The sequence below is a fragment of the Leptidea sinapis genome, chromosome 36 (assembly GCF_905404315.1).
Source record: "Leptidea sinapis chromosome 36, ilLepSina1.1, whole genome shotgun sequence".
Lineage (NCBI taxonomy): Eukaryota > Metazoa > Arthropoda > Insecta > Lepidoptera > Pieridae > Leptidea > Leptidea sinapis.
Genome location: NC_066300.1, coordinates 7,372,402 through 7,399,194, shown reverse-complemented (window position 1 = coordinate 7,399,194; position 26,793 = coordinate 7,372,402). Strand labels below are relative to the sequence as shown.

Sequence of the window (26,793 nt, the reverse complement as noted above, 5' to 3'; positions counted from 1 at the left end):
TGAGGGTGTAGTATATTATCATACTTTACATTGTTAACTTGAAGATACAAAACGATACAGCATCAGAAATTTCAAACTATGTGGGGGAGACAATTAGTATTACTTGTGTTACTAAAAGGTTTATCCCCAAATTAAGCGAATCTTGTGTTTTTTGTGTATACCAGAATGTACAAGTTTTATTTATTTATTTCAGATGTGTTCAGCTACTCAGTCGATGATACCACAGATAATAAAATCGTGGGTGGGCGTTACATCGGCATTGAATAAGTTCCTTTTCAAGCTTTCGTGTTAACAGATAAGAATACTTGTGGAGGAGTCATATATGATGAAGAATATATTGTGACTGCCGCACATTGTCTCGAAGAGTATGTGTTTTTATTTTAATTAACCATTTTAGTTCTCAATTTAGTCATAACTGTCGTCGAATTAGTCTCACCTAGGATTGCACAAGATGTGTTCGCCAGACTAATGGTCGAGGGTGGGGGAACTATAATTAAGTGACATAAAATAATTTTATGCAAAAATCATCAAAAAGCCAGTGAAAAACCCGTGAGCCTTAACCGACATGAAATGATGTTAGTGAGTTTAAATTAGCTTTATATCGGGGGGCATACCAGTATGCGAGTCGTAGGTAGTTTCAGTGCCATACGTATCTGTAAAAAAGAAGGGCAATTAATCGCCCAATCCTTTATCACCTCCGTCGCACGCTAAGCGTGCCATCTCTCCACGGCCACTCCCTACAGAGTTTTATGTGGGAATCCGTAGGCTTATTCAAAGTCATCGCGCCTGCGGTCTAAAATCACACGTGAATTTAGTTCAGGAGGTCATGACTCTTTAATTGGTAGACCCATTTTTGACCTTGTTTCGGAGACCCTCCTGAAGATGAGCATCCCCGGGCCCAATAGCTTAATGAGATAAACTACGACGGTCTAGGTTGTACGTACATAATATGCATGCACGTAGTTATTACCTCACCCGAGTGTTAAATACATTAGTCGATCTCAACACGTCGTAGTAGATCCGATGACGACATCACTATTACGAATGTGAGACCTTAATAATTTACGAAAACTTAATAATTGTATTGATGTGTATTTAGTGAGCATTCTATTATACTATGTAGGTACACGATAATTTTTTCTTGTTATTTGGTTGAGTTATTGTGGAAGGCTTCGTTATACTCGCTTAAATGGCACTTGTGGCGGCGTCATGGGGTGGGACATTTCTTTTCCTAAATTATGTTCGAGAGAGGTAATGATGGCTTGTCCTCGCGGTATGCTAGCGATCGTGTACTCCTGTGGTGGTGCTAGTTTATCCTGACATCTAGAACTACGCTTAACAAAGTATTTTATGTATTTTAATAATGTTGAAATGATGTTCCCATTATACATTTATTTTTCACAGTGTTGATTGATGCACCACAATAACTAACTCACTTAATTTTTTTTAACAAGCATCTAAATCTAGTACATCGATCACAGTGAGTTGAAAGGTTTTGGAATTATTTTAACATAAAAAACTACATTAAATACAATTATTTACCAAATATTCCTAACATAATGTAATAATAAGCCTTACTACATAGAGAGCCTAACAAACTAGAGCTCGAAAGGGATTAAGTAACTAACAATATACCACCCCGTTATGCTTACGTTCCAAGTATTGTTCACACTCATGTCGAAGTTTGTCTAGCTATGTTTATTTTTAAAAAAATGTTAACATTTGACTTTACATAACTAATTGTCCTAGCCAGTTCCCCGGCATCAACAGAGATAGTTTGGTTGCAACCGATTCAAACTACATAAGCTATTTTATATAGTCCGAGAAAAAGAAATGGTGGTTATTGGCAAGTTGCAAAAACAATTGGCCTGCCTCCTGTACTCGAAGATCATAACTGTTGAACATAATAAAATACTCTTTTCAATTGTTTTCTTCTTCTGCGAATATTTGTTACAAACACCCAATATTTACTTGCTTATCGGTATTATGTTACTTTAGTTCTTAAAGTGAAAACTTAAACGGCGTAGAGTACTTTTAGTAGTACAGGACACGTGGCCTGATCAAATATTCGAAAGAGAGTCGTTGAAATTATTGATGAAAGATTTATACTTCTAACTACTTAATTATAGTTTGGCTATTGTGACTTAATGATCATACGTTCATTGGACATGAACATGTGGTTGAATCATTCTAAGGAATGTTAGTAAACAATCGATTTTATTTTAAATCGATTATTATTTTCTTATAATCTATTTTTTATCATCGATTTTATAGTGATACTAGCTGACCCGGCAAACGTTCTTTTGCCATATAAATTATTTTTAGAGTTAAACCGTCTCTTGGACATTGCAACATTAAATTATTTTTCTAAAATAAAAGAATTTTACTAAAATAAACGTAGCCTAAGTTACTCCTTATTACATAAGCTTATTAATAAACCTGCCAATAAAAGTCCCGTCAAAATAGGTCCAGCCATTTCAGAGATTAACCGGAACAAACAGACAGACTGACAAAATTGTTAAAATGTTATTTTGGTATATGTACCGTATATATATTCATTTACATGTAGTAAAAACGGTTATTTCAATATTACAAACAGACACTCAAATTTTACACTGTACATGTATAGATTCATCGCTTTTTAGTAAATCGATTGTATAAATTACGTTTTTAAATCGATTTTTGGATCGATTCAGGATTGTTGCTGATCCTTTAAGTATTTTACTGTAGTACTAGTCAAATTTAAATAAGACCAAATGTCCGGTAAGTAATTATTATTTTATTGTTTAAACTTGAAGATTAACGAAATATTTGTATTTAAGTTTAGTTTTTGAGATAATAGAAGAATCGTTAAGTTTTTATGATTCTCATTTTAAATATTTTATTTTAAAATTAGTCAATTTTAAAAATAATAGGACTTGACATTTATGGCATTTTTTTTTATTTGATTTATATTTTAGTTTTTGAGACAATGAGTTTGTCGTTATGTTGGGATGCTCATCATTTCATTTTAATTACAATTAATAAAACGTTTAATAGTACTAAAATTTGTATCAATAATGCTATTTGGTTTTCCTTACCTTGAACTTTTTAAAAGAACATTTCCTTCTTTTAGTTTTGAATTGGTTATTTTTTATTCATATAATTTTATTTGATTTTAATCTGATAAATTGTTAATATGAATCTCTTAGGATTATTATTGGAATATGAAAAACATGTACTTTTAAATAATGCAAAACATAGATTTTTTCGATTCGCAGACATAGATTATTTATTGTTATTAAAATCGATTTATGTCACATCGATTAAATTTGAATACTAAAAAATCGATTTTTATTTAATCGATTCTTTTCCATTATTATAACATCCCTAATCATTGTGATTGCGAAACCGAAACACCGCGAGATCGAGGGATCGAATGTCAGCCGTGAAATATTATTATCCTTTATTATGGATGAAAGTTGATTGTTCTGAGAGATACACTTTATAATGTAAAATTATTGTAAGAGTTCGATTTTAGGAGTATGTCGAAACTAATGGAGTATGTCGAAACTAGTTACGATTATTGTCATTTTTGGAATTGGTGTCTCACAACTCAAGCACATCTCACCTATAACCATGTATGTAGTTACAAATCTATCTTGGATGACACCGACTCTAAAAATGACAATAATCGTAACAAGAATTAGATTAATTGCTCAGATGGTATAAAAGTACGCAATTATTTTTATACTTTTTAGTGCATATTAAGTCTATTGTTTTGAAATAGTGTTTTTGAAGTCAGTTGTTTTTTGTTAAAAAAATATTTTATGATTTTTAGTGAATTTGAAGTACACTAACTAATAATTCAATCATGGATTCCGTAATCAGAACCTAACCAAACTCTCACTAAACTATTTTTGAAGTATATCCTTTCCAAAAAAAAAAAAGAAATATCGAAATCGGTTGGCGCGATATTGAGTTATTCGTAAATTTATCATCCACTTTGCTATACGTATGTATAGCAAATTTAAGATTTTTATGGTTTTCTCATCTGGACCTGCAATGGGACTACACGGGAAGCACCAACTTTAAAATAAAAAAAGAATTATCAAAATCGGTTCAGCCAGTCGAAAGTTTTGAGGTAACAAACATAAAAAAAAATCATACCGACGAATTGAGAACCTCCTCCTTTTTTGAAGTCGGTTAAAAATGTCAGAGACGAATATTCGAATTTGTATAATAATAACAAATAATCAAACGTCACTTTTACAATAATCTCAACGACACCTTCTAGGCTGTCGTTGCTATTATCGTTTCAAGTTGTATAGATATATTTGCCAGACTATATACATACTTAATAAATATTTTAAAAATAATTGTGATTTACTATTCAACAGGATTCTTTACTACAAAGTAATTTAAGTTATTTTGTTGATGGTTTATGCGTAGAAAGTAATGCAAATGACCGGCTGAGAAATCGGAAGTGGACGAGAAGGGTTGAATCACTTTTTTTTATATTTTATTATCCGCTAGTTTTGTATTATTTATTTGATTTTAAATGGTCATATTATATTCATTACATATTTTTTGAGTATTTACATTTAGTGGAAATGATGCAAATTGGTGGTGCAGAGTCTGGTATGGTCCTTAGCGCCTAAATTATGTTTTGACTTTTGAAACTTAACAGCGACATAGCACAGATAATATTTAGTTTTTCAAGGTTTGCTCATAATTCATTGACTCTAACATCGTAAAAAAAAATCAAAATATTAGTCCATGACTACGATGTAGTTACTATAAACGATACGGAATACGAACATTTGTTTGAGTAGGGTGGGAGCGATATAATATAATATAAGTATTCGGGGTATTATCGTATCGTTCCGAATATATCGTTGTCGATTTTGCGAGTAGACCCCCGAAGTGTTAATTTTTTTATGTTACATAAATTATAATTTTTGTGTACGATTGCGCACTAAACTAATATTGTATTTAATCACATAAATGCTACTTAAAGTTTTCACTTCTTCCAGCATTCCCGGAGTCAAATCTGTATTTTTGGTGTATTGATGTAGAGAAATAGCTTTCAAAGTGTTTCCTTTTATAAGGATTCCTCTAAATTCAAATTCAAATATTTTAATACAAAATAGGATTTAAAATCACTTATTGAATGTCAAAAACTACTAGCCATACAAAAGAGACTGCCTCAGACCTGAGAAGAATTGGCGCAAGAAACTCAGCGGGCTTTTTTTTAAATATAAAATATGGATTACAATGTGATATCGTACAATAAACATTTATAATTAAAGAGCCTGAGGGTGTTCGCTTTATTCGCAGTCCGTAGTGTCATTAAGAAACTGGTTTATGCTGTAATAACCTTTCCCACACAATCGTTTTTTAACAATTCTTTTAAATTACGTAACACATTTGCTTTGTACATTTTCTGGGATCATATTGTAGAAGCATATACATCGCCCAACTAAAGACTTGCTAACTCGACCCAACCGAGTAGTAGGCATAACAAGTTTATGTTTGTTCCTCGTGTTAACATTATGAATGTCACAGTTTCTAGAAAATTCCTCAATGTGCTTATGAACATACAGAACATTATCAAAAATGAATTGAGAAGCAACAGTCAAAATGTTTATTTCTTTAAATTTTTCTCTTAATGATTCTTTAGGACCTAGGTTATAAATCGCGCGAATAGCCCTCTTCTGCAGCACAAAGATGGTATTAATATCGGCCGCACTGCCCCATAACAATATACCACATATAACAGGACATAATACTATGAAAATAATTAAAGTATACTAACCTCGCCGTATCTATGTCAGTTAACCGTTTAATTTTCTTAACCGCTTATCTGCAGAACTAAGCCTATTCGCCAATCCTTCAATATGGGGGCCCCACTGCAATTTGGAATCAAGAGTAATGCCAAGAAATACAGCAGATTCCACTGGTCTTACCACCTGTCCATTTAAAAAAATATTCGCATCTACATTTTTGACATTTGGCGTGGTGAATTTAATATATTTGGTTTTATGACTATTTAACAATAAGTTATTGGCGCTAAATCAGTACACGATGTCAGATAGAGCATTGTTTACAAAAGAAACTTTAACACACAGAATCAGTAGATATGCGTTTTTGATTTCAGATATTTATATCTTGAGATTAAAATACCTTGAAATGAAGGTTACGAGTTACTAAGGAAGTCTGAAGCTTGCTTCGCTTGCTTTTACATTACCCACTTGTGTTTTGTAATGGTTATTGTGGGTGTTGAAATAAATACTAGCTAGTGCTGTCAAAATGAAAATTCAAGATGGGAGATGCAAAAAATTATCAACTTGTTCGTCACAGGGGTCGTTTTCATGGTTTTTGAGGGTGCTCAATATGGTAGTGCTGTCATGATGTAAATCCAAGATGACGGCTGCATGAAAATAATAACTTTTTCGTCATGGGTGTCGTTTTCATCGTTTTTGAGAATGTTGAAACTGATAGGGCTGTCATAATGTAAATCCAAGTTGGAGCTACATGAAATTTGAAATTATCAACATTTTTTTTCATGGGAGCTGTTTTCATGATTCTCGAGGGTGTTGAAGCCGGTAATGCTGGGCTTTTGAAAAAGAATTGTATATTCACTGATACTCCACCACCACCACCTCATATTGATTTTATTGAAAATGTCACATCTTTGATCTTGGAATGGGCGTCATATTTGTAATTGACACTCCCGTAAATCTCGAAAATTATACCCATTTTGATCTTATTGTAAAAGTCACATCCGTCATCTTGGATCTCAAAATAGATGTCATATTCGTTATCAACACTCCCGTAAACCTTAAAAATGATACCTATATTGATTTTATTCAAAAAGTCATATCCACCATTTTGTATCTCGAAATAGATGTTAATTATTCTTACACTCATAAATACGATAATTGCGATGACTGCAGGGAAGAGTTTCTCTAGACTGTGGTAGAAGTGAAACTTCAACGGACAAATCTTCAAATCACATATTTCAAAGTTTCTTTTCAATATTTCAATGAAAATTAAAAAAAGATATTCCAAAAAATATTTTTCCAAGAAAAACATACAATAAAATCTTTTGAAAATATATAAAAGTCATCATGTAGACTATATAATATTGCATTAGACACATTATAGCCATCATACATACACTATACATAAAAATACTACTTACGCTTTTTACTTTTTTACGCTCTGCAACGCCCCATAAGGAACTTCGTTCCAAAAATACAGTCTAATTGAGAACCTCCTCCTTTTTTAAAACTTGGTTAGAAAAATAACCTGACAACCCTATTGCTTCAATGGAATGTACGCAAGTGTAGGTAAGTATTTTATCAACAAGGCTTAGTTTACATACTGGTACATATGACAACTGTGCCAAAATGTTCATTTAACTCTAGAAGTAATTATAGGAAGGGAAATTACTTTGTTAAATTATGCAAGACTACAGCTTTAACTTAAGTAAATTTATGGTATAAATAGAGCTGAGGGTGTAGTATATTATCATACTTTACATTGTTAACTTGAAGATACAAAACGATACAGCATCAGAAATTTCAAACTATGTGGGGGAGACAATTATTATTACTTGTGTTACTAAAAGGTTTATCCCCAAATTAAGCGAATCTTGTGTTTTTTGTGTATACCAGAATGTACAAGTTTTATTTATTTATTTCAGATGTGTTCAGCTACTCAGTCGATGATACCACAGATAATAAAATCGTGGGTGGGCGTTACATCGGCATTGAAGAAGTTCCCTTTCAAGCTTTCGTGTTAACAGATAAGAATACTTGTGGAGGAGTCATATATGATGAAGAATATATTGTGACTGCCGCACATTGTCTCGAAGAGTATGTGTTTTTATTTTAATTTACCATTTTAGTTCTCAATTTAGTCATAACTGTCGTCGAATTAGTCTCACCTAGGATTGCACAAGATGTGTTCGCCAGACTAATGGTCGAGGGTGGGGGAACTATAATTAAGTGACATAAAATAATTTTATGCAAAAATCATCAAAAAGCCAGTGAAAAACCCGTGAGCCTTAACCGACATGAAATGATGTTAGTGAGTTTAAACTAGCTTTATATCGGGGGCATACCAGTATGCGAGTCGTAGGTAGTTTCAGTGCCATACGTATCTGTAAAAAAGAAGGGCAATTAATCGCCCAATCCTTTATCACCTCCGTCGCACGCTAAGCGTGCCATCTCTCCACGGCCACTCCCTATAGAGTTTTATGTGGGAATCCGTAGGCTTATTCAAAGTCATCGCGCCTGCGGTCTAAAATCACACGTGAATTTAGTCCAGGAGGTCATGACTCTTTAATTGGTAGACCCATTTTTGACCTTGTTTCGGAGACCCTCCTGAAGATGAGCATCCCCGGGCCCAATAGCTTAATGAGATAAACTACGACGGTCTAGGTTGTACGTACATAATATGCATGCACGTAGTTATTACCTCACCCGAGTGTTAAATACATTAGTCGATCTCAACACGTCGTAGTAGATCCGATGACGACATCACTATTACGAATGTGAGACCTTAATAATTTACGAAAACTTAATAATTGTATTGATGGGTATTTAGTGAGCATTCTATTATACTATGTAGGTACACGATAATTTTTTCTTGTTATTTGGTTGAGTTATTGTGGAAGGCTTCGTTATACTCGCTTAAATGGCACTTGTGGCGAAGTCATGGGGTGGGACATTTCTTTTCCTAAATTATGTTCGAGAGAGGTAATGATGGCTTGTCCTCGCGGTATGCTAGCGATCGTGTACTCCTGTGGTGGCTGGTTTATCCTGACATCTAGAACTACGCTTAACAAAGTATTTTATGTATTTTAATAATGTTGAAATGATGTTCCCATTATACATTTATTTTTCACAGTGTTGATTGATGCACCACAATAACTAACTCACTTAATTTTTTTTAACTAGAATATCTAAATCTAGTACATCGATCACAGTGAGTTGAAAGGTTTTGGAATTATTTTAACATAAAAAACTACATTAAATACAATTTTTTACCAAATATTCCTAACATAATGTAATAATAAGCCTTACTACATAGAGAGCCTAACAAACTAGAGCTCGAAAGGGATTAAGTAACTAACAATATACCACCCCGTTATGCTTACGTTCCAAGTATTGTTCACACTCATGTCGAAGTTTGTCTAGCGATGTTTATTGTTAAAAAAATGTTAACATTTGACTTTACATAACTAATTGTCCTAGCCAGTTCCCCGGCATCAACAGAGATAGTTTGGTTCCCACCGATTCAAACTACACAAGCTATTTTATATAGTCCGAGAAAAAGAAATGGTGGTTATTGGCAAGTTGCAAAAACAATTGGCCTGCCTCCTGTACTCGAAGATCATAACTGTTGAACATAATAAAATACTCTTTTCAATTGTTTTCTTCTTCTGCGAATATTTGTTACAAACACCCAATATTTACTTGCTTATCGGTATTATGTTACTTTAGTTCTTAAAGTGAAAACTTAAACGGCGTAGAGTACTTTTAGTAGTACAGGACACGTGGCCTGATCAAATATTCGAAAGAGAGTCGTTGAAATTATTGATGAAAGATTTATACTACTTAATTATAGTTCGGCTATTGTGACTTAATGATCATACGTTCATTGGACATGAACATGTGGTTGAATCATTCTAAGGAATGTTAGTAAATAATCGATTTTATTTTAAATCGATTATTATTTTCTTATAATCTATTTTTTATCATCGATTTTATAGTGATACTAGCTGACCCGGCAAACGTTCTTTTGCCATATAAATTATTTTTAGAGTTAAACCGTCTCTTGTACATTGCAACATTAAATTATTTTTCTAAAATAAAAGAATTTTACTAAAATAAACGTAGCCTAAGTTACTCCTTATTACATAAGCTTATTAATAAACCTGCCAATAAAAGTCCCGTCAAAATAGGTCCAGCCATTTCAGAGATTAGCCGGAACAAACAGACAGACTGACAAAATTGTTAAAATGTTATTTTGGTATATGTACCGTATATATATTCATTTACATGTAGTAAAAACGGTTATTTCAATATTACAAACAGACACTCAAATTTTACACTGTACATGTATAGATTCATCGCTTTTTAGTAAATCGATTACATAAATTACGTGTTTAAATCGATTTTTAGTAAATCGATTGTATAAATTACGTTTTTAAATCGATTTTTGGATCGATTCAGGATTTGTTGCTGATCCTTTAAGTATTTTATTATAGTACTAGTCAAATTTAAATAAGACCAAATGTCCGGTAAGTAACTATTATTTTATTGTTTAAACTTGAAGATTAACGAAATATTTGTATTTAAGTTTAGTTTTTGAGATAATAGAAGAATCGATAAGTTTTTATGATTCTCATTTTAAAATTAGTCAATTTTAAAAATAATAGGACTTGACATTTATGGCAATTTTTTTTTATTTGATTTATTGTTTAGTTTTTGAGACAATAAGTTTGTCGTTATGTTGGGATGCTCATCATTTCATTTTAATTACAATAAATAAAACGTTTAATAGTACTAAAATTTGTATCAATAATGCTATTTGGTTTTCTTATTCCTTACCTTGAACTTTTTAAAAGAACATTTCCTTCTTTTAGTTTTGAATTGGTTATTTTTAATTCATATAATTTTATTTGATTTTCATCTGATAAATTGTTAATATGAATCTCTTAGGATTATTATTGGAATATGAAAAACATGTACTTTTAAATAATGCAAAACATAGATTTTTTCGATTCGCAGACATAGATTATTTATTGTTATTAAAATCGATTTTTGTCACATCGATTAAATTTGAATACTAAAAAATCGATTTTTATTTAATCGATTCTTTTCCATTATTATAACATCCCTAATCATTGTGATTGCGAAACCGAAACACCGCGAGATCGAGGGATCGAATGTCAGCCGTGAAATATTATTATCGTTTATTATGGATGAAAGTTGATTGTTCTGAGAGATACACTTTATAATGTAAAATTATTGTAAGAGTTCGATTTTAGGAGTATGTCGAAACTAATGGAGTATGTCGAAACTAGTTACGATTATTGTCATTTTTGGAATTGGTGTCTCACAACTCAAGCACATCTCACCTATAACCATGTATGTAGTTACAAATCTATCTTGGATGACACCGACTCCAAAAATTACAATAATCGTAACAAGAATTAGATTAATTGCTCAGATGGTATAAAGATACGCAATTATTCTTATACTTTTTAGTGCATATTAAGTCTATTGTTTTGAAATAGTGTTTTTGAAGTCAGTTGTTTTTTGTTAAAAAAATATTTTATGATTTTTAGTGAATTTGAAGTACACTAACTAATAATTCAATCATGGATTCCGTAATCAGAACCTAACCAAACTCTCACTAAACTATTTTTGAAGTATATCCTTTCCAAAAAAAAAAAAGAAATATCGAAATCGGTTGGCGCGATATTGAGTTATTCGTAAATTTATCATCCACTTTGCTATACGTATGTATAGCAAATTTAAGACTTTTATGGTTTTCTCATCTGGACCTGCAATGGGACTACACGGGAAGCACCAACATAAAATAAAAAAAGAATTATGAAAATCGGTTCAGCCAGTCGAAAGTTTTGAGGTAACAAACATAAAAAAAAAATCGTACCGACGAATTGAGAACCTCCTCCTTTTTTGAAGTCGGTTAAAAATGTCAGAGACGAATATTAGAATTTGTATAATAATAACAAATAATCAAACGTCACTTTTACAATAATCTCAACGACACCTTCTAGGCTGTCGTTGCTATTATCGTTTCAAGTTGTATAGATATATTTGCCAGACTATATACATACTTAATAAATATTTTAAAAATAATTGTGATTTACTATTCAACAGGTTTTTTTACTACAAAGTAATTTAAGTTATTTTGTTGATGGTTTATGCGTAGAAAGTAATGCAAATGACCGGCTGAGAAATTGGAAGTGGACGAGAAGGGTTGAATCACTTTTTTTTATATTTTATTATCCGCTAGTTTTGTATTATTTATTTGATTTTAAATGGTCATATTATATTCATTACATATTTTTTGAGTATTTACATTTAGTGGAAATGATGCAAATTGGTGGTGCAGAGTCTGGTATGGTCCTTAGCGCCTAAATTATGTTTTGACTTTTGAAACTTAACAGCGACATAGCACAGATAATATTTAGTTTTTCAAGGTTTGCTCATAATTCATTGACTCTAACATCGTAAAAAAAAATCAAAATATTAGTCCATGATTACGATGTTGGTACGATAAACGATACGGAATACGAACATTTGTTTGAGTAGGGTGGGAGCGATATAATATAATATAAGTATTCGGGGTATTATCGTATCGTTCCGAATATATCGTTGTCGATTTTGCGAGTAGACCCCCGAAGTGTTAATATTTTTATGTTACATAAATTATAATTTTTGTGTACGATAACGCACTAAACTAATATTGTATTTAACCAAATAAATGCTACTTAAAGTTTTCACTTCTTCCAGCATTCCCGGAGTCAAATCTGTATTTTTGGTGTATTGATGTAGAGAAATAGCTTTCAAAGTGTTTCCTTTTATAAGGATTCCTCTAAATTCAAATTCAAATATTTTAATACAAAATAGGATTTAAAATCACTTATTGAATGTCAAAAACTACTAGCCATACAAAAGAGACTGCCTCAGACCTGAGAAGAATTGGCGCAAGAAACTCAGCGGGCTTTTTTTTAATATAAAATATGGATTACAATGTGATATCGTACAATAAACATTTATAATTAAAGAGCCTGAGGGTGTTCGCTTTATTCGCAGTCCGTAGTGTCATTAAGAAACTCGTTTATGCTGTAATAACCTTTCCCACACAATCGTTTTTTAACAATTCTTTTAAATTACGTAACACATTTGCTTTGTACATTTTCTGGGATCATATTGTAGAAGCATATACATCGCCCAACTAAAGACTTGCTAACTCGACCCAACCGAGTAGTAGGCATAACAAGTTTATGTTTGTTCCTCATGTTAACATTATGAATGTCACAGTTTCTAGAAAATTCCTCAATGTGCTTATGAACATACAGAACATTATCAAAAATGAATTGAGAAGCAACAGTCAAAATGTTTATTTCTTTAAATTTTTCTCTTAATGATTCTTTAGGACCTAGGTTATAAATCGCGCGAATAGCCCTCTTCTGCAGCACAAAGATGGTATTAATATCGGCTGCACTGCCCCATAACAATATACCACATATAACAGGACATAATACTATGAAAATAATTAAAGTATACTAATCTCGCCGTATCTATGTCAGTTAACCGTCTAATTTTCTTAACCGCTTATCTGCAGAACTAAGCCTATTCGCCAATCCTTCAATAATGGGGCCCCACTGCAATTTGGAATCAAGAGTAATGCCAAGAAATACAGCAGATTCCACTGGTCTTACCACCTGTCCATTTAAAAAAATATTCGCATCTACATTTTTGACATTTGGCGTGGTGAATTTAATATATTTGGTTTTATGACTATTTAACAATAAGTTATTGGCGCTAAACCAGTACACGATGTCAGATAGAGCATTGTTTACTTCGTCATATAAAACTTGGCTTCGTTTCACTTTGAATATAAGTGAAGTGTCATCCGCAAACAATACCATCTTGTGTTTTTTTCTACAAGGTTAGGTAGATCATTTTTATAAATTAGGAAGAGGAAGGGTCAAAGAATAGACCCTTGTGGTACCCCCATACCGAGAGACCCTCTGAATCCTATTATTTAAATATGAGATCAGAAGACTTTCCCCGGGGCGTAAAAAGAATAGGGGAGTCCCAGGCCCATGGGTGTCGTAAGAGGCGACTAAGGGCTTTTTAGAAGTGGGAGAGTCCCGCTGCCGCCTTTTGACGTCAGCACAATCGGGCCAGACTCGTCCAGGGGACCTCCAGCTTCCTCACTGGGCGCAGCGTTCAGGTCGTTGTCGACGGATATTGCTCGAACCCGAAGCCCGTGAATGCTGGAGTGCCCCAGGGCTGTGTGCTATCTCCCACGCTGTTTCTTCTGCATATCAATGATATGTTGGATACCTCCAACATTCATTGCTATGCAGACGACAGCACTGGTGATGCCGTATACAAAGGCTATGAAGGTCTCTCTCGGGAAATCGTCGACCAGTGTCGGGAGAAACTTGTGTCCTCTATCGAGTCCTCTCTTGAGAAGGTCGCGAAATGGGGTAAATTGAACCTTGTCCAATTTAACCCCCAGAAGACTCAAGTTTGCGCGTTTACCACTAAAAAAACCCCATTTGTTGTATCACCGCTTTTCGACAACACTTCCCTTAAAGCCTCGCCTAGTATCGGAATACTGGGTCTCGAAATCTCGAGCGATTGCCAATTTCGTGGACATCTTGAGGGCAAAGCCAAATTGGCTTCAAAGATACTGGGCGTCATTAATAGAGCAGGACAATACTTCAAGCCGGCCCACATACTAGCGCTCTACAAAGCACAGGTCCGGCCCCACATGGAGTATTGCTGTCATCTCTGGTCTGGCGTACCCCAGTATCAGCTCGATCCATTTGACCGCGTGCAACGCAGAGCAGCTCGAATTGTCGGGGACCCAGTGCTCTGTGAACGGCTGGATCACTTGGCGTTGCGTAGAGACGTCGCTTCATTGTGTGTCTTCCACCGCATTTATCATATCAAGTGTTCCGAAGAGCTGTTTAACCTGATTCCTACCGCCGAATTCCACCTTCGCACGACACGCCACAAGTTAGGTTATCATCTTCACCATCTGGATGTGTGGCGGTCCTCCATTCAAGGAGCTTTCTTCCACGTACTACAAAGCTGTGGAATGACCTTACTTGTGCGGTGTTTCCGGGACGATACGACATGGGTACCTTCAAAAAAAGCGCGTACACCTTCCTTAAAGGCCGGCAACGCTCCTGTGATTCCTTTGGTGTTGCTAGAGATTGTGGGCGGCTGTGATCACTTCACAACAGGTACGCTCGTTTGTCCTCCTATTCCATATAAAAAAAAAGAAAAAAGAAGATCGAGTGCAGATCCTCTTATACCATAGTGACATAGCTTCCTGACCAGCGTTGAATGTTGAACACAATCAAAAGCCTTAGATAAATCACAGAAGATACCAATTGCATTCTGTGATTCCTCCCAGGCCTCAAAAATATTCCTGATGAGTTCAACACCTGTATCCGTAGTTGAGCGTCCCCTAGTAAAGCCAAATTGTTTTATATGAAGTAACTTATAATTAGCGTTAAAGTGAGTAAGCATTTGGCTTAAAATGTTTTTTTCAAAAAATATACTTAGGGTCGGCAACATTGAAACAGGGCGATAGTTATTCGGGTCAGAAGTGAGTCCCGATTTAAATATTGGTGTAATTTTACTATACTTCAGAATGTCAGAAAACACGCCATGTTCAATACAGCTATTAAAAACTAGTGCTAGATATAGTGCCATGACGTCAATAACAGATCTTATTATTTTTACAGATATGCCCCATATATTAGCAGTTTTTTTCATTTCTAAGGATCTGAAAGTTTTAATTATTTCTGCTGGGCTAACAACACTGAATTTGAAATTTTGTTTACATTCCTTAACATTTTCCAAAAGAAGTGACTCGGCAACACCTCTTTTCCATTTTTTGTATTTTTGTAAATAGTTTTTTAAGTATATGTATCAGCTATTATAAATAAATATCTGAGTTTTAGCAGATAAAGTAAGATGAGAAAATCCATAAATTAGTTTCTGCATTCAAAAGAAAATGAGCTTGATTATCATAGTTTTAGCACAAAATGACGTCTTAGTTTTTAGTATCTACTTTTAAAGAAACCTGAATTCATCATTTAATGGTATGGGATGTAAAACACTAACGAAATCTTACAGAATATGTGTTTTAGGCACAGGGTTTATAGCAGCAGCAACTCGGACCTCGTCGACGTGTACTGACGACTTTAGACCGTCACTCCCCCAACTTAACATTTTTAAATATATAGGCTCCAAGTCAACTCACCTCTTTTTTAACTCTGCTAGGTGTTCCCTGCCAATGTCATATTGATTTGGCAAAACCACTCTTTTATATTGAAGTTGTCTAATGTGTACATATCTTCTTCGCTATGACAGATACGCTCTTGCCAGAGCGATCGTGAATGTCCAGAAGGTCCTATGTACTAACTGCCGCCCTCTCTTTGGACCACATTCCAAAGATGGCGAGTATACGAGATTGCACAAGGGAATATTAATGGTGTCTGATTTTTAGCTCCTAGCGTATCAAAACGTTGGCACGAAATTCGGTCCACGATACTCGAATATCTTTCTCCAGCACCATATTCTCGTGTTTATCATCTTCTCTTCAACCTCTCGCAATGTCCACGTTTCAGCGTTATATAAAAAATTTAGTAAGATAAGCGTTCGCATTAGCTTGGTCCTTGTGGCTTTTGTAATGTTTCTGTTTCTCCATATTTTGCCCATTTTGTCGACTGCAGTTCTTGTTGTAGCCATACAGATACAGTATCTATATATTTTTTACCTTTGATGAAATTTATTGTTTTTCTTATGTTTTAGTATCAAAAGAGCTCAAGTAAGAGTGGGATTTACCCAATGGGATGATTCGGAAGAAGTAAGTAAAAAATATCATAAATACTTTTCAAAGCTTAACAAAACTAAGCTCTTCCTTTGCATTGATGATAATAACCTACTTTGGAGGTTCCAAAGTAGGTTATTATAATTATAGTTCATTAGGAACATAATATTGTTTTTGCTTTCAATCTCATGCGAGAGAGTATTCAATAGATTGATATAATATATTATTACAGAAATATCCATACATAAATGTAACCTATACCGTGCATGAAAAATATAACAATCCTGGAAAGAATACTAATTTTGATTTTGATGTAGCAGTCGTAAAATTATCAAAAAAGTTGAAGCTTGATGGTGTTAAAATAGCCAAAGCCACCTTCGTCAAACCAGGAAAGGAGCTTGCTGATGGTACAAACTGTACAGCGTCTGGATGGGGCGCTACAAGAGTAAGAAATACTTCGTTTATATTCGTTATATATTTTTATGGCTTGGGTTCATTAGGTGTGTACTCCTAACAAAGCTCCGGTACTGACAGAAAATATTAAAACGTTTAGGTTCTCAATGAGTATTTTTATAAGAGCGCATATTGTTTTCAGGAATACGGGCGACCCTCTGCGTTTTTAAAGGCAACCTTTCTTGAGAAAGTAAATTATACTAAATGTTTAAAAGACTACAAAAAATATCTTACACCTAGAATGGTCTGTGCAGAAGCTCCTGTTGATCGTTCCACTCAATTTTCGAATATATGTCGGGTAAATATATATTTATATTCATTAAAACGTTTTTTTACAGGACGTATGCTAATTTTCTAAAAATAAAGTTTACGGGAATTTACTGGGATTGTGTTGGTAAAGTTGAGTTATATTTTGCTGGAATATATAAATAAATAAATAACCATATCGTGGCCCATGACCTTTCCAACATAAAGCATATAGACTTAGAGGCTGTTTCACAATGTACAAGTAAAGTAGCAATTGTCATAGGCTAGATAAATTCATGGCTACATAAAAGTTCCGAATAACACAGATTGTGTATCTCACCACTTTACTGCTATATTTATATTCTAGATGGCTTAAAGGCAGTAATTAAAAAAACTATTTCTAAAAGTGGAGACTGACTTGCACCGTTTGTTTGTAATGTAAAATTCGAGGCCAATTCGATGACACAGATTGACTTGTAACATAATATTATATTTGTAATGTATCATTCGAGGTCTTGGCTCAAGTTTGCTCCATTTCTTCTCATAATGGCAGATGTAGACGTTGTGTGTGCTTCATTAATTTTACTAAGTTATTGTTATTCGAATAAGAAGAAAAGAAAACTATATTGGATATTCAATTTGTACCAAAAAAGAAACGAAAATGGTGGTACGAATTTAATGAATATTATAAGAAACCAAATAAAAATTTGCATGAGTGGGAGTCCCATAAAATTGATTTTCATTGTAATTGTGGTTAAATAAAAAGGGGTTTTTCATTGTCCCACTGCATTATACTCATTGAAAATCGTGAGTGTAAAACTAAATGGATTGCGCTTGCGACTTGCTCTGTCGACGTGCAAAGACTGACTTGTAATGTAACAATCAGAGGGATTCGCTAAAAAACCCACAGTTGAGTGGAGCACGCGGTGCTCGCCACGAATGATACATTACAGGGTAATGTTACAAGTCAGTCTTTGGTTTCTGTTACAAAAACGCGATACATTACATTAAAATATTACAAGTCAATCTCCACCTTTATACGAAATAATGTAACACATTCTTAAGGGGTCTTAAGGCAAATTTAAATTTCATATTTTACAGTTTCCTATTTGTATAATATCTTAGCACTTCTACTAATTATTTCACAATAAAATTAATCATGACATAATGGGTTTGCACTTTCGAGTATCGAAGTTTGAGAATGTCAACTTATCAATAGTCATGAGCCTTTCATAATATTGTCCATAAGTAATAACATAATCAAGCCATGTACCAAATATTATAGTAGAGGAGGTGGGGATTTTGGGAGCACGTCAGAATCATATACGTGGGGCAATCTTGCATCTTGTGAATTCAAATTCAAATTCAAATTGTCACGTTTTTTTTGTATTTTCAAAAATCTGTCATAGCTTTTGGTCACATACAAATCGTCAGTATTTTGAATAGGAGCTACAAGTAGGTTCACTTAAAATCCTCTCGTAGATACACACTGTAAAAAATTTTGGAACAAAATTCCTTATGGGACGATGCGGAGGGGTACCCTAACCTGGAAAAAACGTCCGGAACGTAGTATTATTTGTATATAAATAATTGACACGTAATAATTATTGACATTTGACACATTTCTGACAAATTACATTGATTGTTTATTTTATTTATTTAGGGCATTGGTAACAAAGCGAAATCAAACCAAAATGCAATAAATAAATCATATTTAAATTGGTTTATAACTGCAAAAGTACATTGACATAAAAGCAAAACATGTACATAATGTATACCTTTTTGATGTTATTGAAAATAAATTTCTTTGACTATTACGTTGCGCGCGCACAACGACATCTAAAAATAAAAGTTTTCAGAAATTTTCTGACGTTTCTTATTTTAAACAGTGGAATTCAATGGAACCTGCCCATTTTTTTAGAACTACGTTCCTATCCGGTGTCGCACGACACCACATGGCTTTTTTTTCCTATTTTCTTCGTATGGCCACCCCCACCATGCAAAACGGCAGATTGACATTTTTCTGTTGTCATAAACGTGGGGCGCATATATTGTGTGTATATAGATCAGATAAGCTTTTTTCTTTTTAGCATTTACACAAATCCTTCCCTATTTAGCCTCTAGAGCTGCCCTAGTATTTTATAAATTGACATTATTTTTTCAAATACTTTTCACTCTGTCAGGCTATCAAGTGCCCGGCAGATAACTATGATAATTGCTTCTAGATCCATCCTATAACTAAAATGGCACTTATCTGCTAGATAGCCCTATTGATACATTGTGAGACGCAAATTATATCTTTATTCGATAGATTAGTAGGAAGTAGCCTATTCGTGGCTTTACTTGTACATTGATGCATGAAACAGAGCATTAAATAAAATAAATTAAGAGAAATTTATTGTTATAACAGCCAAGTAAAATGTTACTGTCAAATATACTTAGTACTGCTGCATCATATATAATAATCTTATCTGGACATTTGGGACTTTTGAAAATTACACGGTTTCTAGTCGGATTGTGGTTTATTGTATAATTTTCTTTATTTTATATTTGTTTTTCTGTTAGGTCGTCTGTATTATTTCTTCTAAATGTATATTATTAAAATATATTTTTATTTCTATACAGGGTGATTCCGGCGGTCCCCTCTTTGTCACTAGTACCAAGGAAGTCTGCGGATTGTCGTCTTTTCTTTACGATTGCAATGAATATATGCCTGCAGTTTTTACTAACTTAGCGGATCCTGGTATTAGCGAATGGATTAAAAATCATACACAAAGCGAAAATTAAATCAAGATAAATTCAAGAGAATATTTCCTTTGATTATTTTTCATTTCATTTTATTCGTATCTTAAATATGTGTGTGTGACAATATAATTTAAAAATAGTGTTTCGTTTCACTTTGACGCTTCTTTAATTAAGAACGCTTATTTACAAGGAAGAACCGCAAGTATTTCTAATTGCATGTATTTTTTTGTATTTCTCTCTGTATTGCATAACTTTCACATACATTCGTTGTTAAATATAATTGACTAAAAAATAAATAGATAAACTTTATACCTTAAACCTGAACTTAGTATTACTACTTACTTGCTGGTCAAATTAAGAACGCCGTACAGTTTATTCTTTTATTCAAAATTATTAAACTCAATACTCTATGGCTCTCTGGTTGTAGGTCGATATTTCTATTATTTTCCCGCCATTTAGTGCTGCTAAGTCTTGACGGTGATTGCTTCAAATGAAAGCAATGGGAAAAAATTTGTTGCTATAAATCTATAAGGAATGTAATTATAAAACATCACGAGAAGGTTTTGCTCGTATCAAAATATAGCCGACCATCTTGCAATACTCTAAAACGATGACTTTTAGCACGCTGTGAAGCATTTTGCCACGTATCAAACAACTTCAAATGTTCCGCGTGTACCTAAAAAGAGAAATTTGTCTCGTCGAGATTATCGCATATCGTAGGTTAAACAATAGTAAACATCAAACAAAATCGTTCCAAAGTTTATAAAGACATCAAAGAATATTTGAAGCTTCCCTTCAGCAATCTCGGTACGCACTATTCAAAGGCGTTTGGTAGAAGAAAGGTTGCACGGTAGGATAGCAAGGAAGGTGTCCATGTCGAAACGGCGTCATAGTCAAGCCCGGCTTGCATTTGCCAGAAGGTATGAAAACTGGACGGTTAGACAGTAGAAAAATATTCTTTTTTGAAGAATCAATAATAAACAGGGTATGTTCATAGACATAGTGTTGGAACTGCTAAGCTGGTAGAAACAAATATAGACAGACTTACATACAAAAATATACTGGAAGAAACAATGTTATCCAAAACATATTGCACGGGTTAGACTAGTTACTAGAAATAGAGCATAGGAATAGTATAATAATAGATTTTTTTTTTCCGTGTCAAGCAGTAACGTTGCTATTTGTCTTGTCTTTGAAATTTGAATTATTTAAAGTAACTAAATATAAAAAGAACTAGTATAAAGTGTAAATTTATATTATAATTACAACTGTAAATGTTATCCATTTGAAATAGTGTTTGTTTGTGTGTAAAAAAAGTGATTAAAGAATCCGGCAATCGATCAGCTGATGGAACTACCTTCAAGGTTTGAAAGTTAAAACGCTAACTAACTGTTTACGAATTTTGTTCCGTACTTTATTTTATTTTAATTACATTAATTACATTAATTATTTTTATTTGATTTTGAACACTTTATCAGGCCAATTTCACTAAATAAGGACAATTACTTCATAATATTATTAAAAAATATAATAAATTCAGTGGAGTTTGCTTTAAAGTGCCATCTAGTGACACCTGAGATATCTAACTGATACGAAATCGACACGGGTAATCGTTGACCACATCACAATGACCAACAAATGCAACACGTGTGGAAAATTCTTCGCTAATACAGATGGCGCTAAATGCAACAAATGTAGCGAAACGTTTCACAAGCAATGCCTTAAGTTAAGCCCTGATGCGAAACGAATAAGCAATGGATGTGCACTACATGTAAACCCAAGCCCTGCAGACCGGTACAGAAAGATCGCGTCAGAGACGAAGACCTGTACCTGGATTCGGAGCAGAAAGAGTCGTCCTCGCTTGTCCAGGAAATTAAATTACTTCGCACCGAGCTGACCGGCTTCAGACAGGACATGAGTCGAATATCGTTACTAGTCAACGAGTTCAGTTCGAGACTCGATAGTATCGAGACGCGACTTTCTCAGCTAGAGTTGAATTGCGCAGCAGTACAGGTAGATGATTATAGTGTGCAAAATCAAGAGCTTACTTGTACTTTAAATGAATTAAAAAAGAATTTGAATGATTCCGAGCAGGAAAAGTTATTGAATGACGTGGAGATTACAGGAATACCTGAGACCGGCAATGAAAATTTGTCGCACATAGCAATTACCCTGGCTCAAAAGGTCGGCCTGGTCATTAACGATCGCGATATTGTTCATACGGCGCGGCGCGGTCCAAAGCGTCCGGTAGAAGAGGGGGGGACTGCACGGTCTCGTCCGCTTGTGGTCTGCCTGACTCGACGACACTTACGTGACGAATTGCTTCATGCTGCGCGGGTTAGGAGGGGAGCTGACACTAGCGGGACTGCAATAGGTGACCATGCGCGACGTTTCTATATCAACGAACATCTAACGTTCGAAAACCGGAAACTATTCCATCTTGCTCGTGAGCAGCTTGGCCGTAATAAAAACTGGCGTTTCGTCTGGACTAAAGGCGGACGAATTTTTGCTAGAAGAAATAGTACTTCCAAATCCTACCAAATCCGTTCGGAACAGGACTTAAAAAAGGATTTTGTCTGAAAAATTTATTGGTTTTCATACTGTGTCATAAATTATTTTTAAAAACGTTTTTGTATGGTTTTACATTAGTATATATACATTTAAAAACTTGTATACATTACACATATTATAGTACCTTAATCTATAAATACGCTGTTTATATATTGAAAAATAAATACATTTTTTTGTTATCTTTATTCGTATTTCATATTAAAAACGCACAAATTTTGAGATTCATTAATTGTAGCATTTACTATTTTATATTGTATTTTATTTTAAAACTATGTTCTGTATTTGAGTTAATTTTCTTCATTTATTATTGCATTAACTATAATTCGTTTTGGTTATTAATGAGTAAATATAATGTAGTGGTAGTCCTCGTTTCTTTTATAGAACTTCGTATGTTATGTTTACGAAATGAAAATGAAATCATTTCGAACTATGACAGCAGCGCGCTCCGCAAAAGAAATATTCATTCGTTTAAATTAAATTTATTTAGTTTATTAATTAATCAAATTGAGTTAATTATTAAGTCGTATAAACTAACACAAAAGGGAAATAGTCATTTGCCTATCATATATGTTACACGTCTTGTCTCTTATATAGGTATGTATTGTGATTATTTTATTTTTATTTTTTATTGCCATTTTGTAGCATTACATCGTTTCGGTCATATATGTATTGCAATGGGTATATATTTTCATTATATAAATGGGTCCTAAGAGAATGAAGGTTGGTCTAATCAATCCTTGTTCACTGAGTACAGGACATGAAGACTTTGTGGCTGGGTTACTACGTAATGATTTAGACGTATTGGCTGTTAATGAGACTTGGTTAGGAATAGGAGAGGAAATGCGAGCTCCACGTATATCTGGATATCGCCTTCGTCACATTCCTCGTCCTTCAGAGGTTCGCAGTCGGGGTGGTGGAGTTGGATTTTATATTCGCCGGGAAATTAAGGCACATGTTATCAAGCATCCTATTGTAGCTTCAGTTGAGCAAATGTGGATAAGCGTTCGCGTTAACTCCAGGAAAATAGCCATCGGTACAGCTTATCGCCCACCCTGGTTGTGTGCATATACATTTATAAATGCCCTATGTGATACCATCTCAACTCTATCACAGCATGACTACATTGTTCTACTCGGCGATTTTAATATTGATTTTCTAAAAGTAAATGAGGCAAAACTTCTGGCTCTGCGTGACCTCTTGGCCAGCTTTTCTCTTCAACAGTATGTTACTGAGCCCACTCACTTCACTACCCACAGTGATACCCTATTAGATCTTATCTGTACAGATGCAAATGTGTCACAGGTTTGGGTCGATCACATTCCTTCTCTCAGTTCTCATGCATTTGTTGCGTGCGAACTTGATGTGCCCAAACCTAAACGTAAAATTAAACTTATTAAGTATAGACCCATCAAAGATATAGATCCAGCTCAGTTGCATAGCTGCATGTCATCTATTAACTGGAATGAGGACGTGCCGTCTGGTGTAAATGAGTTTGCTTCCGTTATTACCTCAAATCTGTTACAGGTTTTTAACACCATTGCACCAATTAAAATAGCTAGAATTAGGGAACATAGCTAACCCTGGGTCACATATAACATACGTTTAATGATGAAGCGACGTGACGAGGCTTATAAGAGGGCGCATTTAAGTAAACATCCTGGTCATTTGCTGTACTATAAGGATCTTAAGAAAGTTGTGTCGAACGCATTAATATCAGAAAAACAGGCATATTTTAATTCATATATAAGCACTCATATAAATAACCCTAAAACTATGTGGAAACACATTAAACAAAACGTGATGTTTGAGAGTAAACATGACGAAATTCTTCCCCCCCACTTATGTGACCCAGAGGCTATAAACCAATATTTTTTAAACGTTCCGGGAGGAGAGGGTATATCTCGGACATACATAGATTCATTCAATATGAACAGATTCGGATCTTATTCTTTTACTATTCAACCTGTAACAGAGGTTGAAGTTGCAAATACCTTTCGAAAATTGCAGTCAAACGCAATTGGTCCCGATGGAGTCTTACTGAATATGCTGTGGTCTCTTCCTTATACACTGAGTCCACTTACCAAACTAATTAATAAATCAATTGCTTCAGATATATTTCCGGATATTTAGCGTAATGCACTAGTGAGGCCTATCCCCAAAAAAAACGACGAAATTAACGAATTACGACCCATTAGTATTTTACCTTGTGCTTCCAAAATTTTGGAGAAGATTGTACATAGTCAACTTCTGACCTATTTAGAAAAAAACAATATTCTACCTACATTAAAGTCAGGTTTTAGGAAACAACACAGCACAACTACAGCCCTAATAAATGTAATAGACGATATACTTTCTTCACAAGATAAAGGGGAAGCTACTGTTATGGTTCTATTAGATTTTTCCAAAGCATTCGATTCCATTAATTTTGATCTTCTCTTAGCTAAATTGCGATTCTACAGCGTAGAAGAAAGAACTTTGCGGTGGTTTTCGAGCTACTTACGTGACAGACATCAATTCGTTGAAATTACTAACCATGACGGAAATGTGACCACTTCGCGGCCTCTCCCAACTAAAAAAGGGGTACCTCAGGGGTCTATCCTAGGTCCCTTATTATTTACTCTGTACACAGCGGACGTGGTTCAACATATCAAATATTGTAAATTTCATATGTTTGCTGATGACATAAAAATTTACCTGTCTTTCAAGCCGTATGATAAGGAAGCCTTCAATACAATTCAACAACCTCAGACCTTAATCGGATCTTTGACTGGTCGAAATCCAATGGATTACTATTAAATTCGAAAAAAACGAAATATATGGTTATAGGTACTCGGCATCAAGTTAAAAAAGTAGTAACTGGTAAACCCAACATTAAAATTAATAATGAACAAATAGAGAGGGTAACCGAGGTCCGAAATCTTGGCTTGCTCGTAGACGAAAACTTACGTTTCGAAAAATATATACTTCAGATTGTTCGTAGTTGCTTTTATAGACTGAAAGTACTATACCGAATCAGAAACTCAATAAAAAAACACCTACGTGTACTCCTCTGTGAATCTTTGATTCTTTCCAAATTTAATTATATGGATGCAGCCATAGGTCCACGCTTATTGGAGCGTACTAAACGTCTCATACAACGTGTTCAAAACGCTTGTGCAAAATATTGTTTCTCCATTCCGCGGCGAGACCACGTTACCCCTTATTTAAATAGAGAGTCATTATTAAAAATGGGGAGTCGTATGAAATTGCACTTTGCTACCTTACTATTCGGTATAATAAAGAACGAAATCCCTATTTATCTATTTAAAAAGTTAAAATGGAGAAGTGATGCTAACATTCCACATAAGACCCGCGCTTCGCACGATTCTTTAAATATACCCATCTTCCACACAACCGCATTTCGTGGTAGCTTTCGCTACGCAGCCACTAAGTGTTGGAATAACCTGCCACCACCACTTCGAAATTTGCACTCAAAGGAATCTTTTAAGAATAACTACAAAAAGCTATTATTGCAAGAGTAAATACATCGACTGTAGTGAGGATGGTTATCATAATGGATATATTTTATCTATATAATATTAAATTACTCATGCATTTTTTATATATATTTTTATTATATACTTGTCTAGCTAGTGGGGATGTACGTAAATGCGTGTATACGCATCACTACTTGATATAAATATTTTTTTTACAGATTTATAAATTTACTAAATTCTGAGCTTTGTTTATTAGATAGAGGATACGATAAATATTTAAATATTATAATTATTTGTTTCACTCATTACTGCCAAAATAGCTTTCACGGAAAAAAAAAAAAAATATAGGAAGTTCATAATATCAGTGTTAGGAAAATACGTCCTAACGTTTGCTGAGAACTTTCCTTTTTGCGAATCGCGCTGCTGCCTGGTTTGTTATCATTCTACATAGTTAGTTTTAAAGCATTAATATCTCTTTCTTTATTGTTTTTTAAACATTTGTATTGTTATTTTTCTTTTCTTTATACAATGTTAATTGTCATATCTATTGTACTTGTAAAAAATTTGGTGGCAGTTTTTCGCAATTAAAAAATTTATTATTATTATTATTAAATTACAAGTAATGCAAATATGATAATAAACTAATGATGAAGCATTGATATTCAAGTAAACCACCATAATTTTAGAAATA

General features: G+C 34.0%; 1 protein-coding gene and 1 long non-coding RNA gene across 4 annotated transcripts; both read left to right on the top strand.

Annotated features, from left to right (window-relative positions):
• On the top strand, positions 1–20,195 carry LOC126975482 (uncharacterized). Of its 3 annotated transcripts, none has more exons than XR_007731725.1 (6): positions 1–118; positions 194–365; positions 16,593–16,647; positions 16,844–17,056; positions 17,207–17,362; positions 19,936–20,195. It is a non-coding gene; the product is annotated as an uncharacterized LOC126975482 (long non-coding RNA). The 3 variants fall into 3 exon arrangements; XR_007731723.1 differs by lacking the exon at positions 194–365 and adding an exon at positions 7,691–7,862 and having other exon boundaries at positions 19–118; XR_007731724.1 differs by lacking the exons at positions 1–118; positions 194–365 and adding exons at positions 7,516–7,615; positions 7,691–7,862.
• Positions 20,196–21,813: 1,618 nt separating this feature from the next.
• On the top strand, positions 21,814–22,635 carry LOC126975551 (uncharacterized). Its single transcript, XM_050823481.1, has one exon. The coding sequence runs from the start codon at positions 21,814–21,816 to the stop codon at positions 22,633–22,635; it is 822 nt and encodes a 273-aa protein (XP_050679438.1).
• Positions 22,636–26,793: the final 4,158 nt, after the last annotated feature.

Excerpts from the sequence above, each read along its gene's own strand:
- LOC126975551 (XM_050823481.1), top strand. The coding sequence starts at position 21,814 with ATGTGCACTACATGTAAACCCAAGCCCTGCAGACCGGTACAGAAAGAT.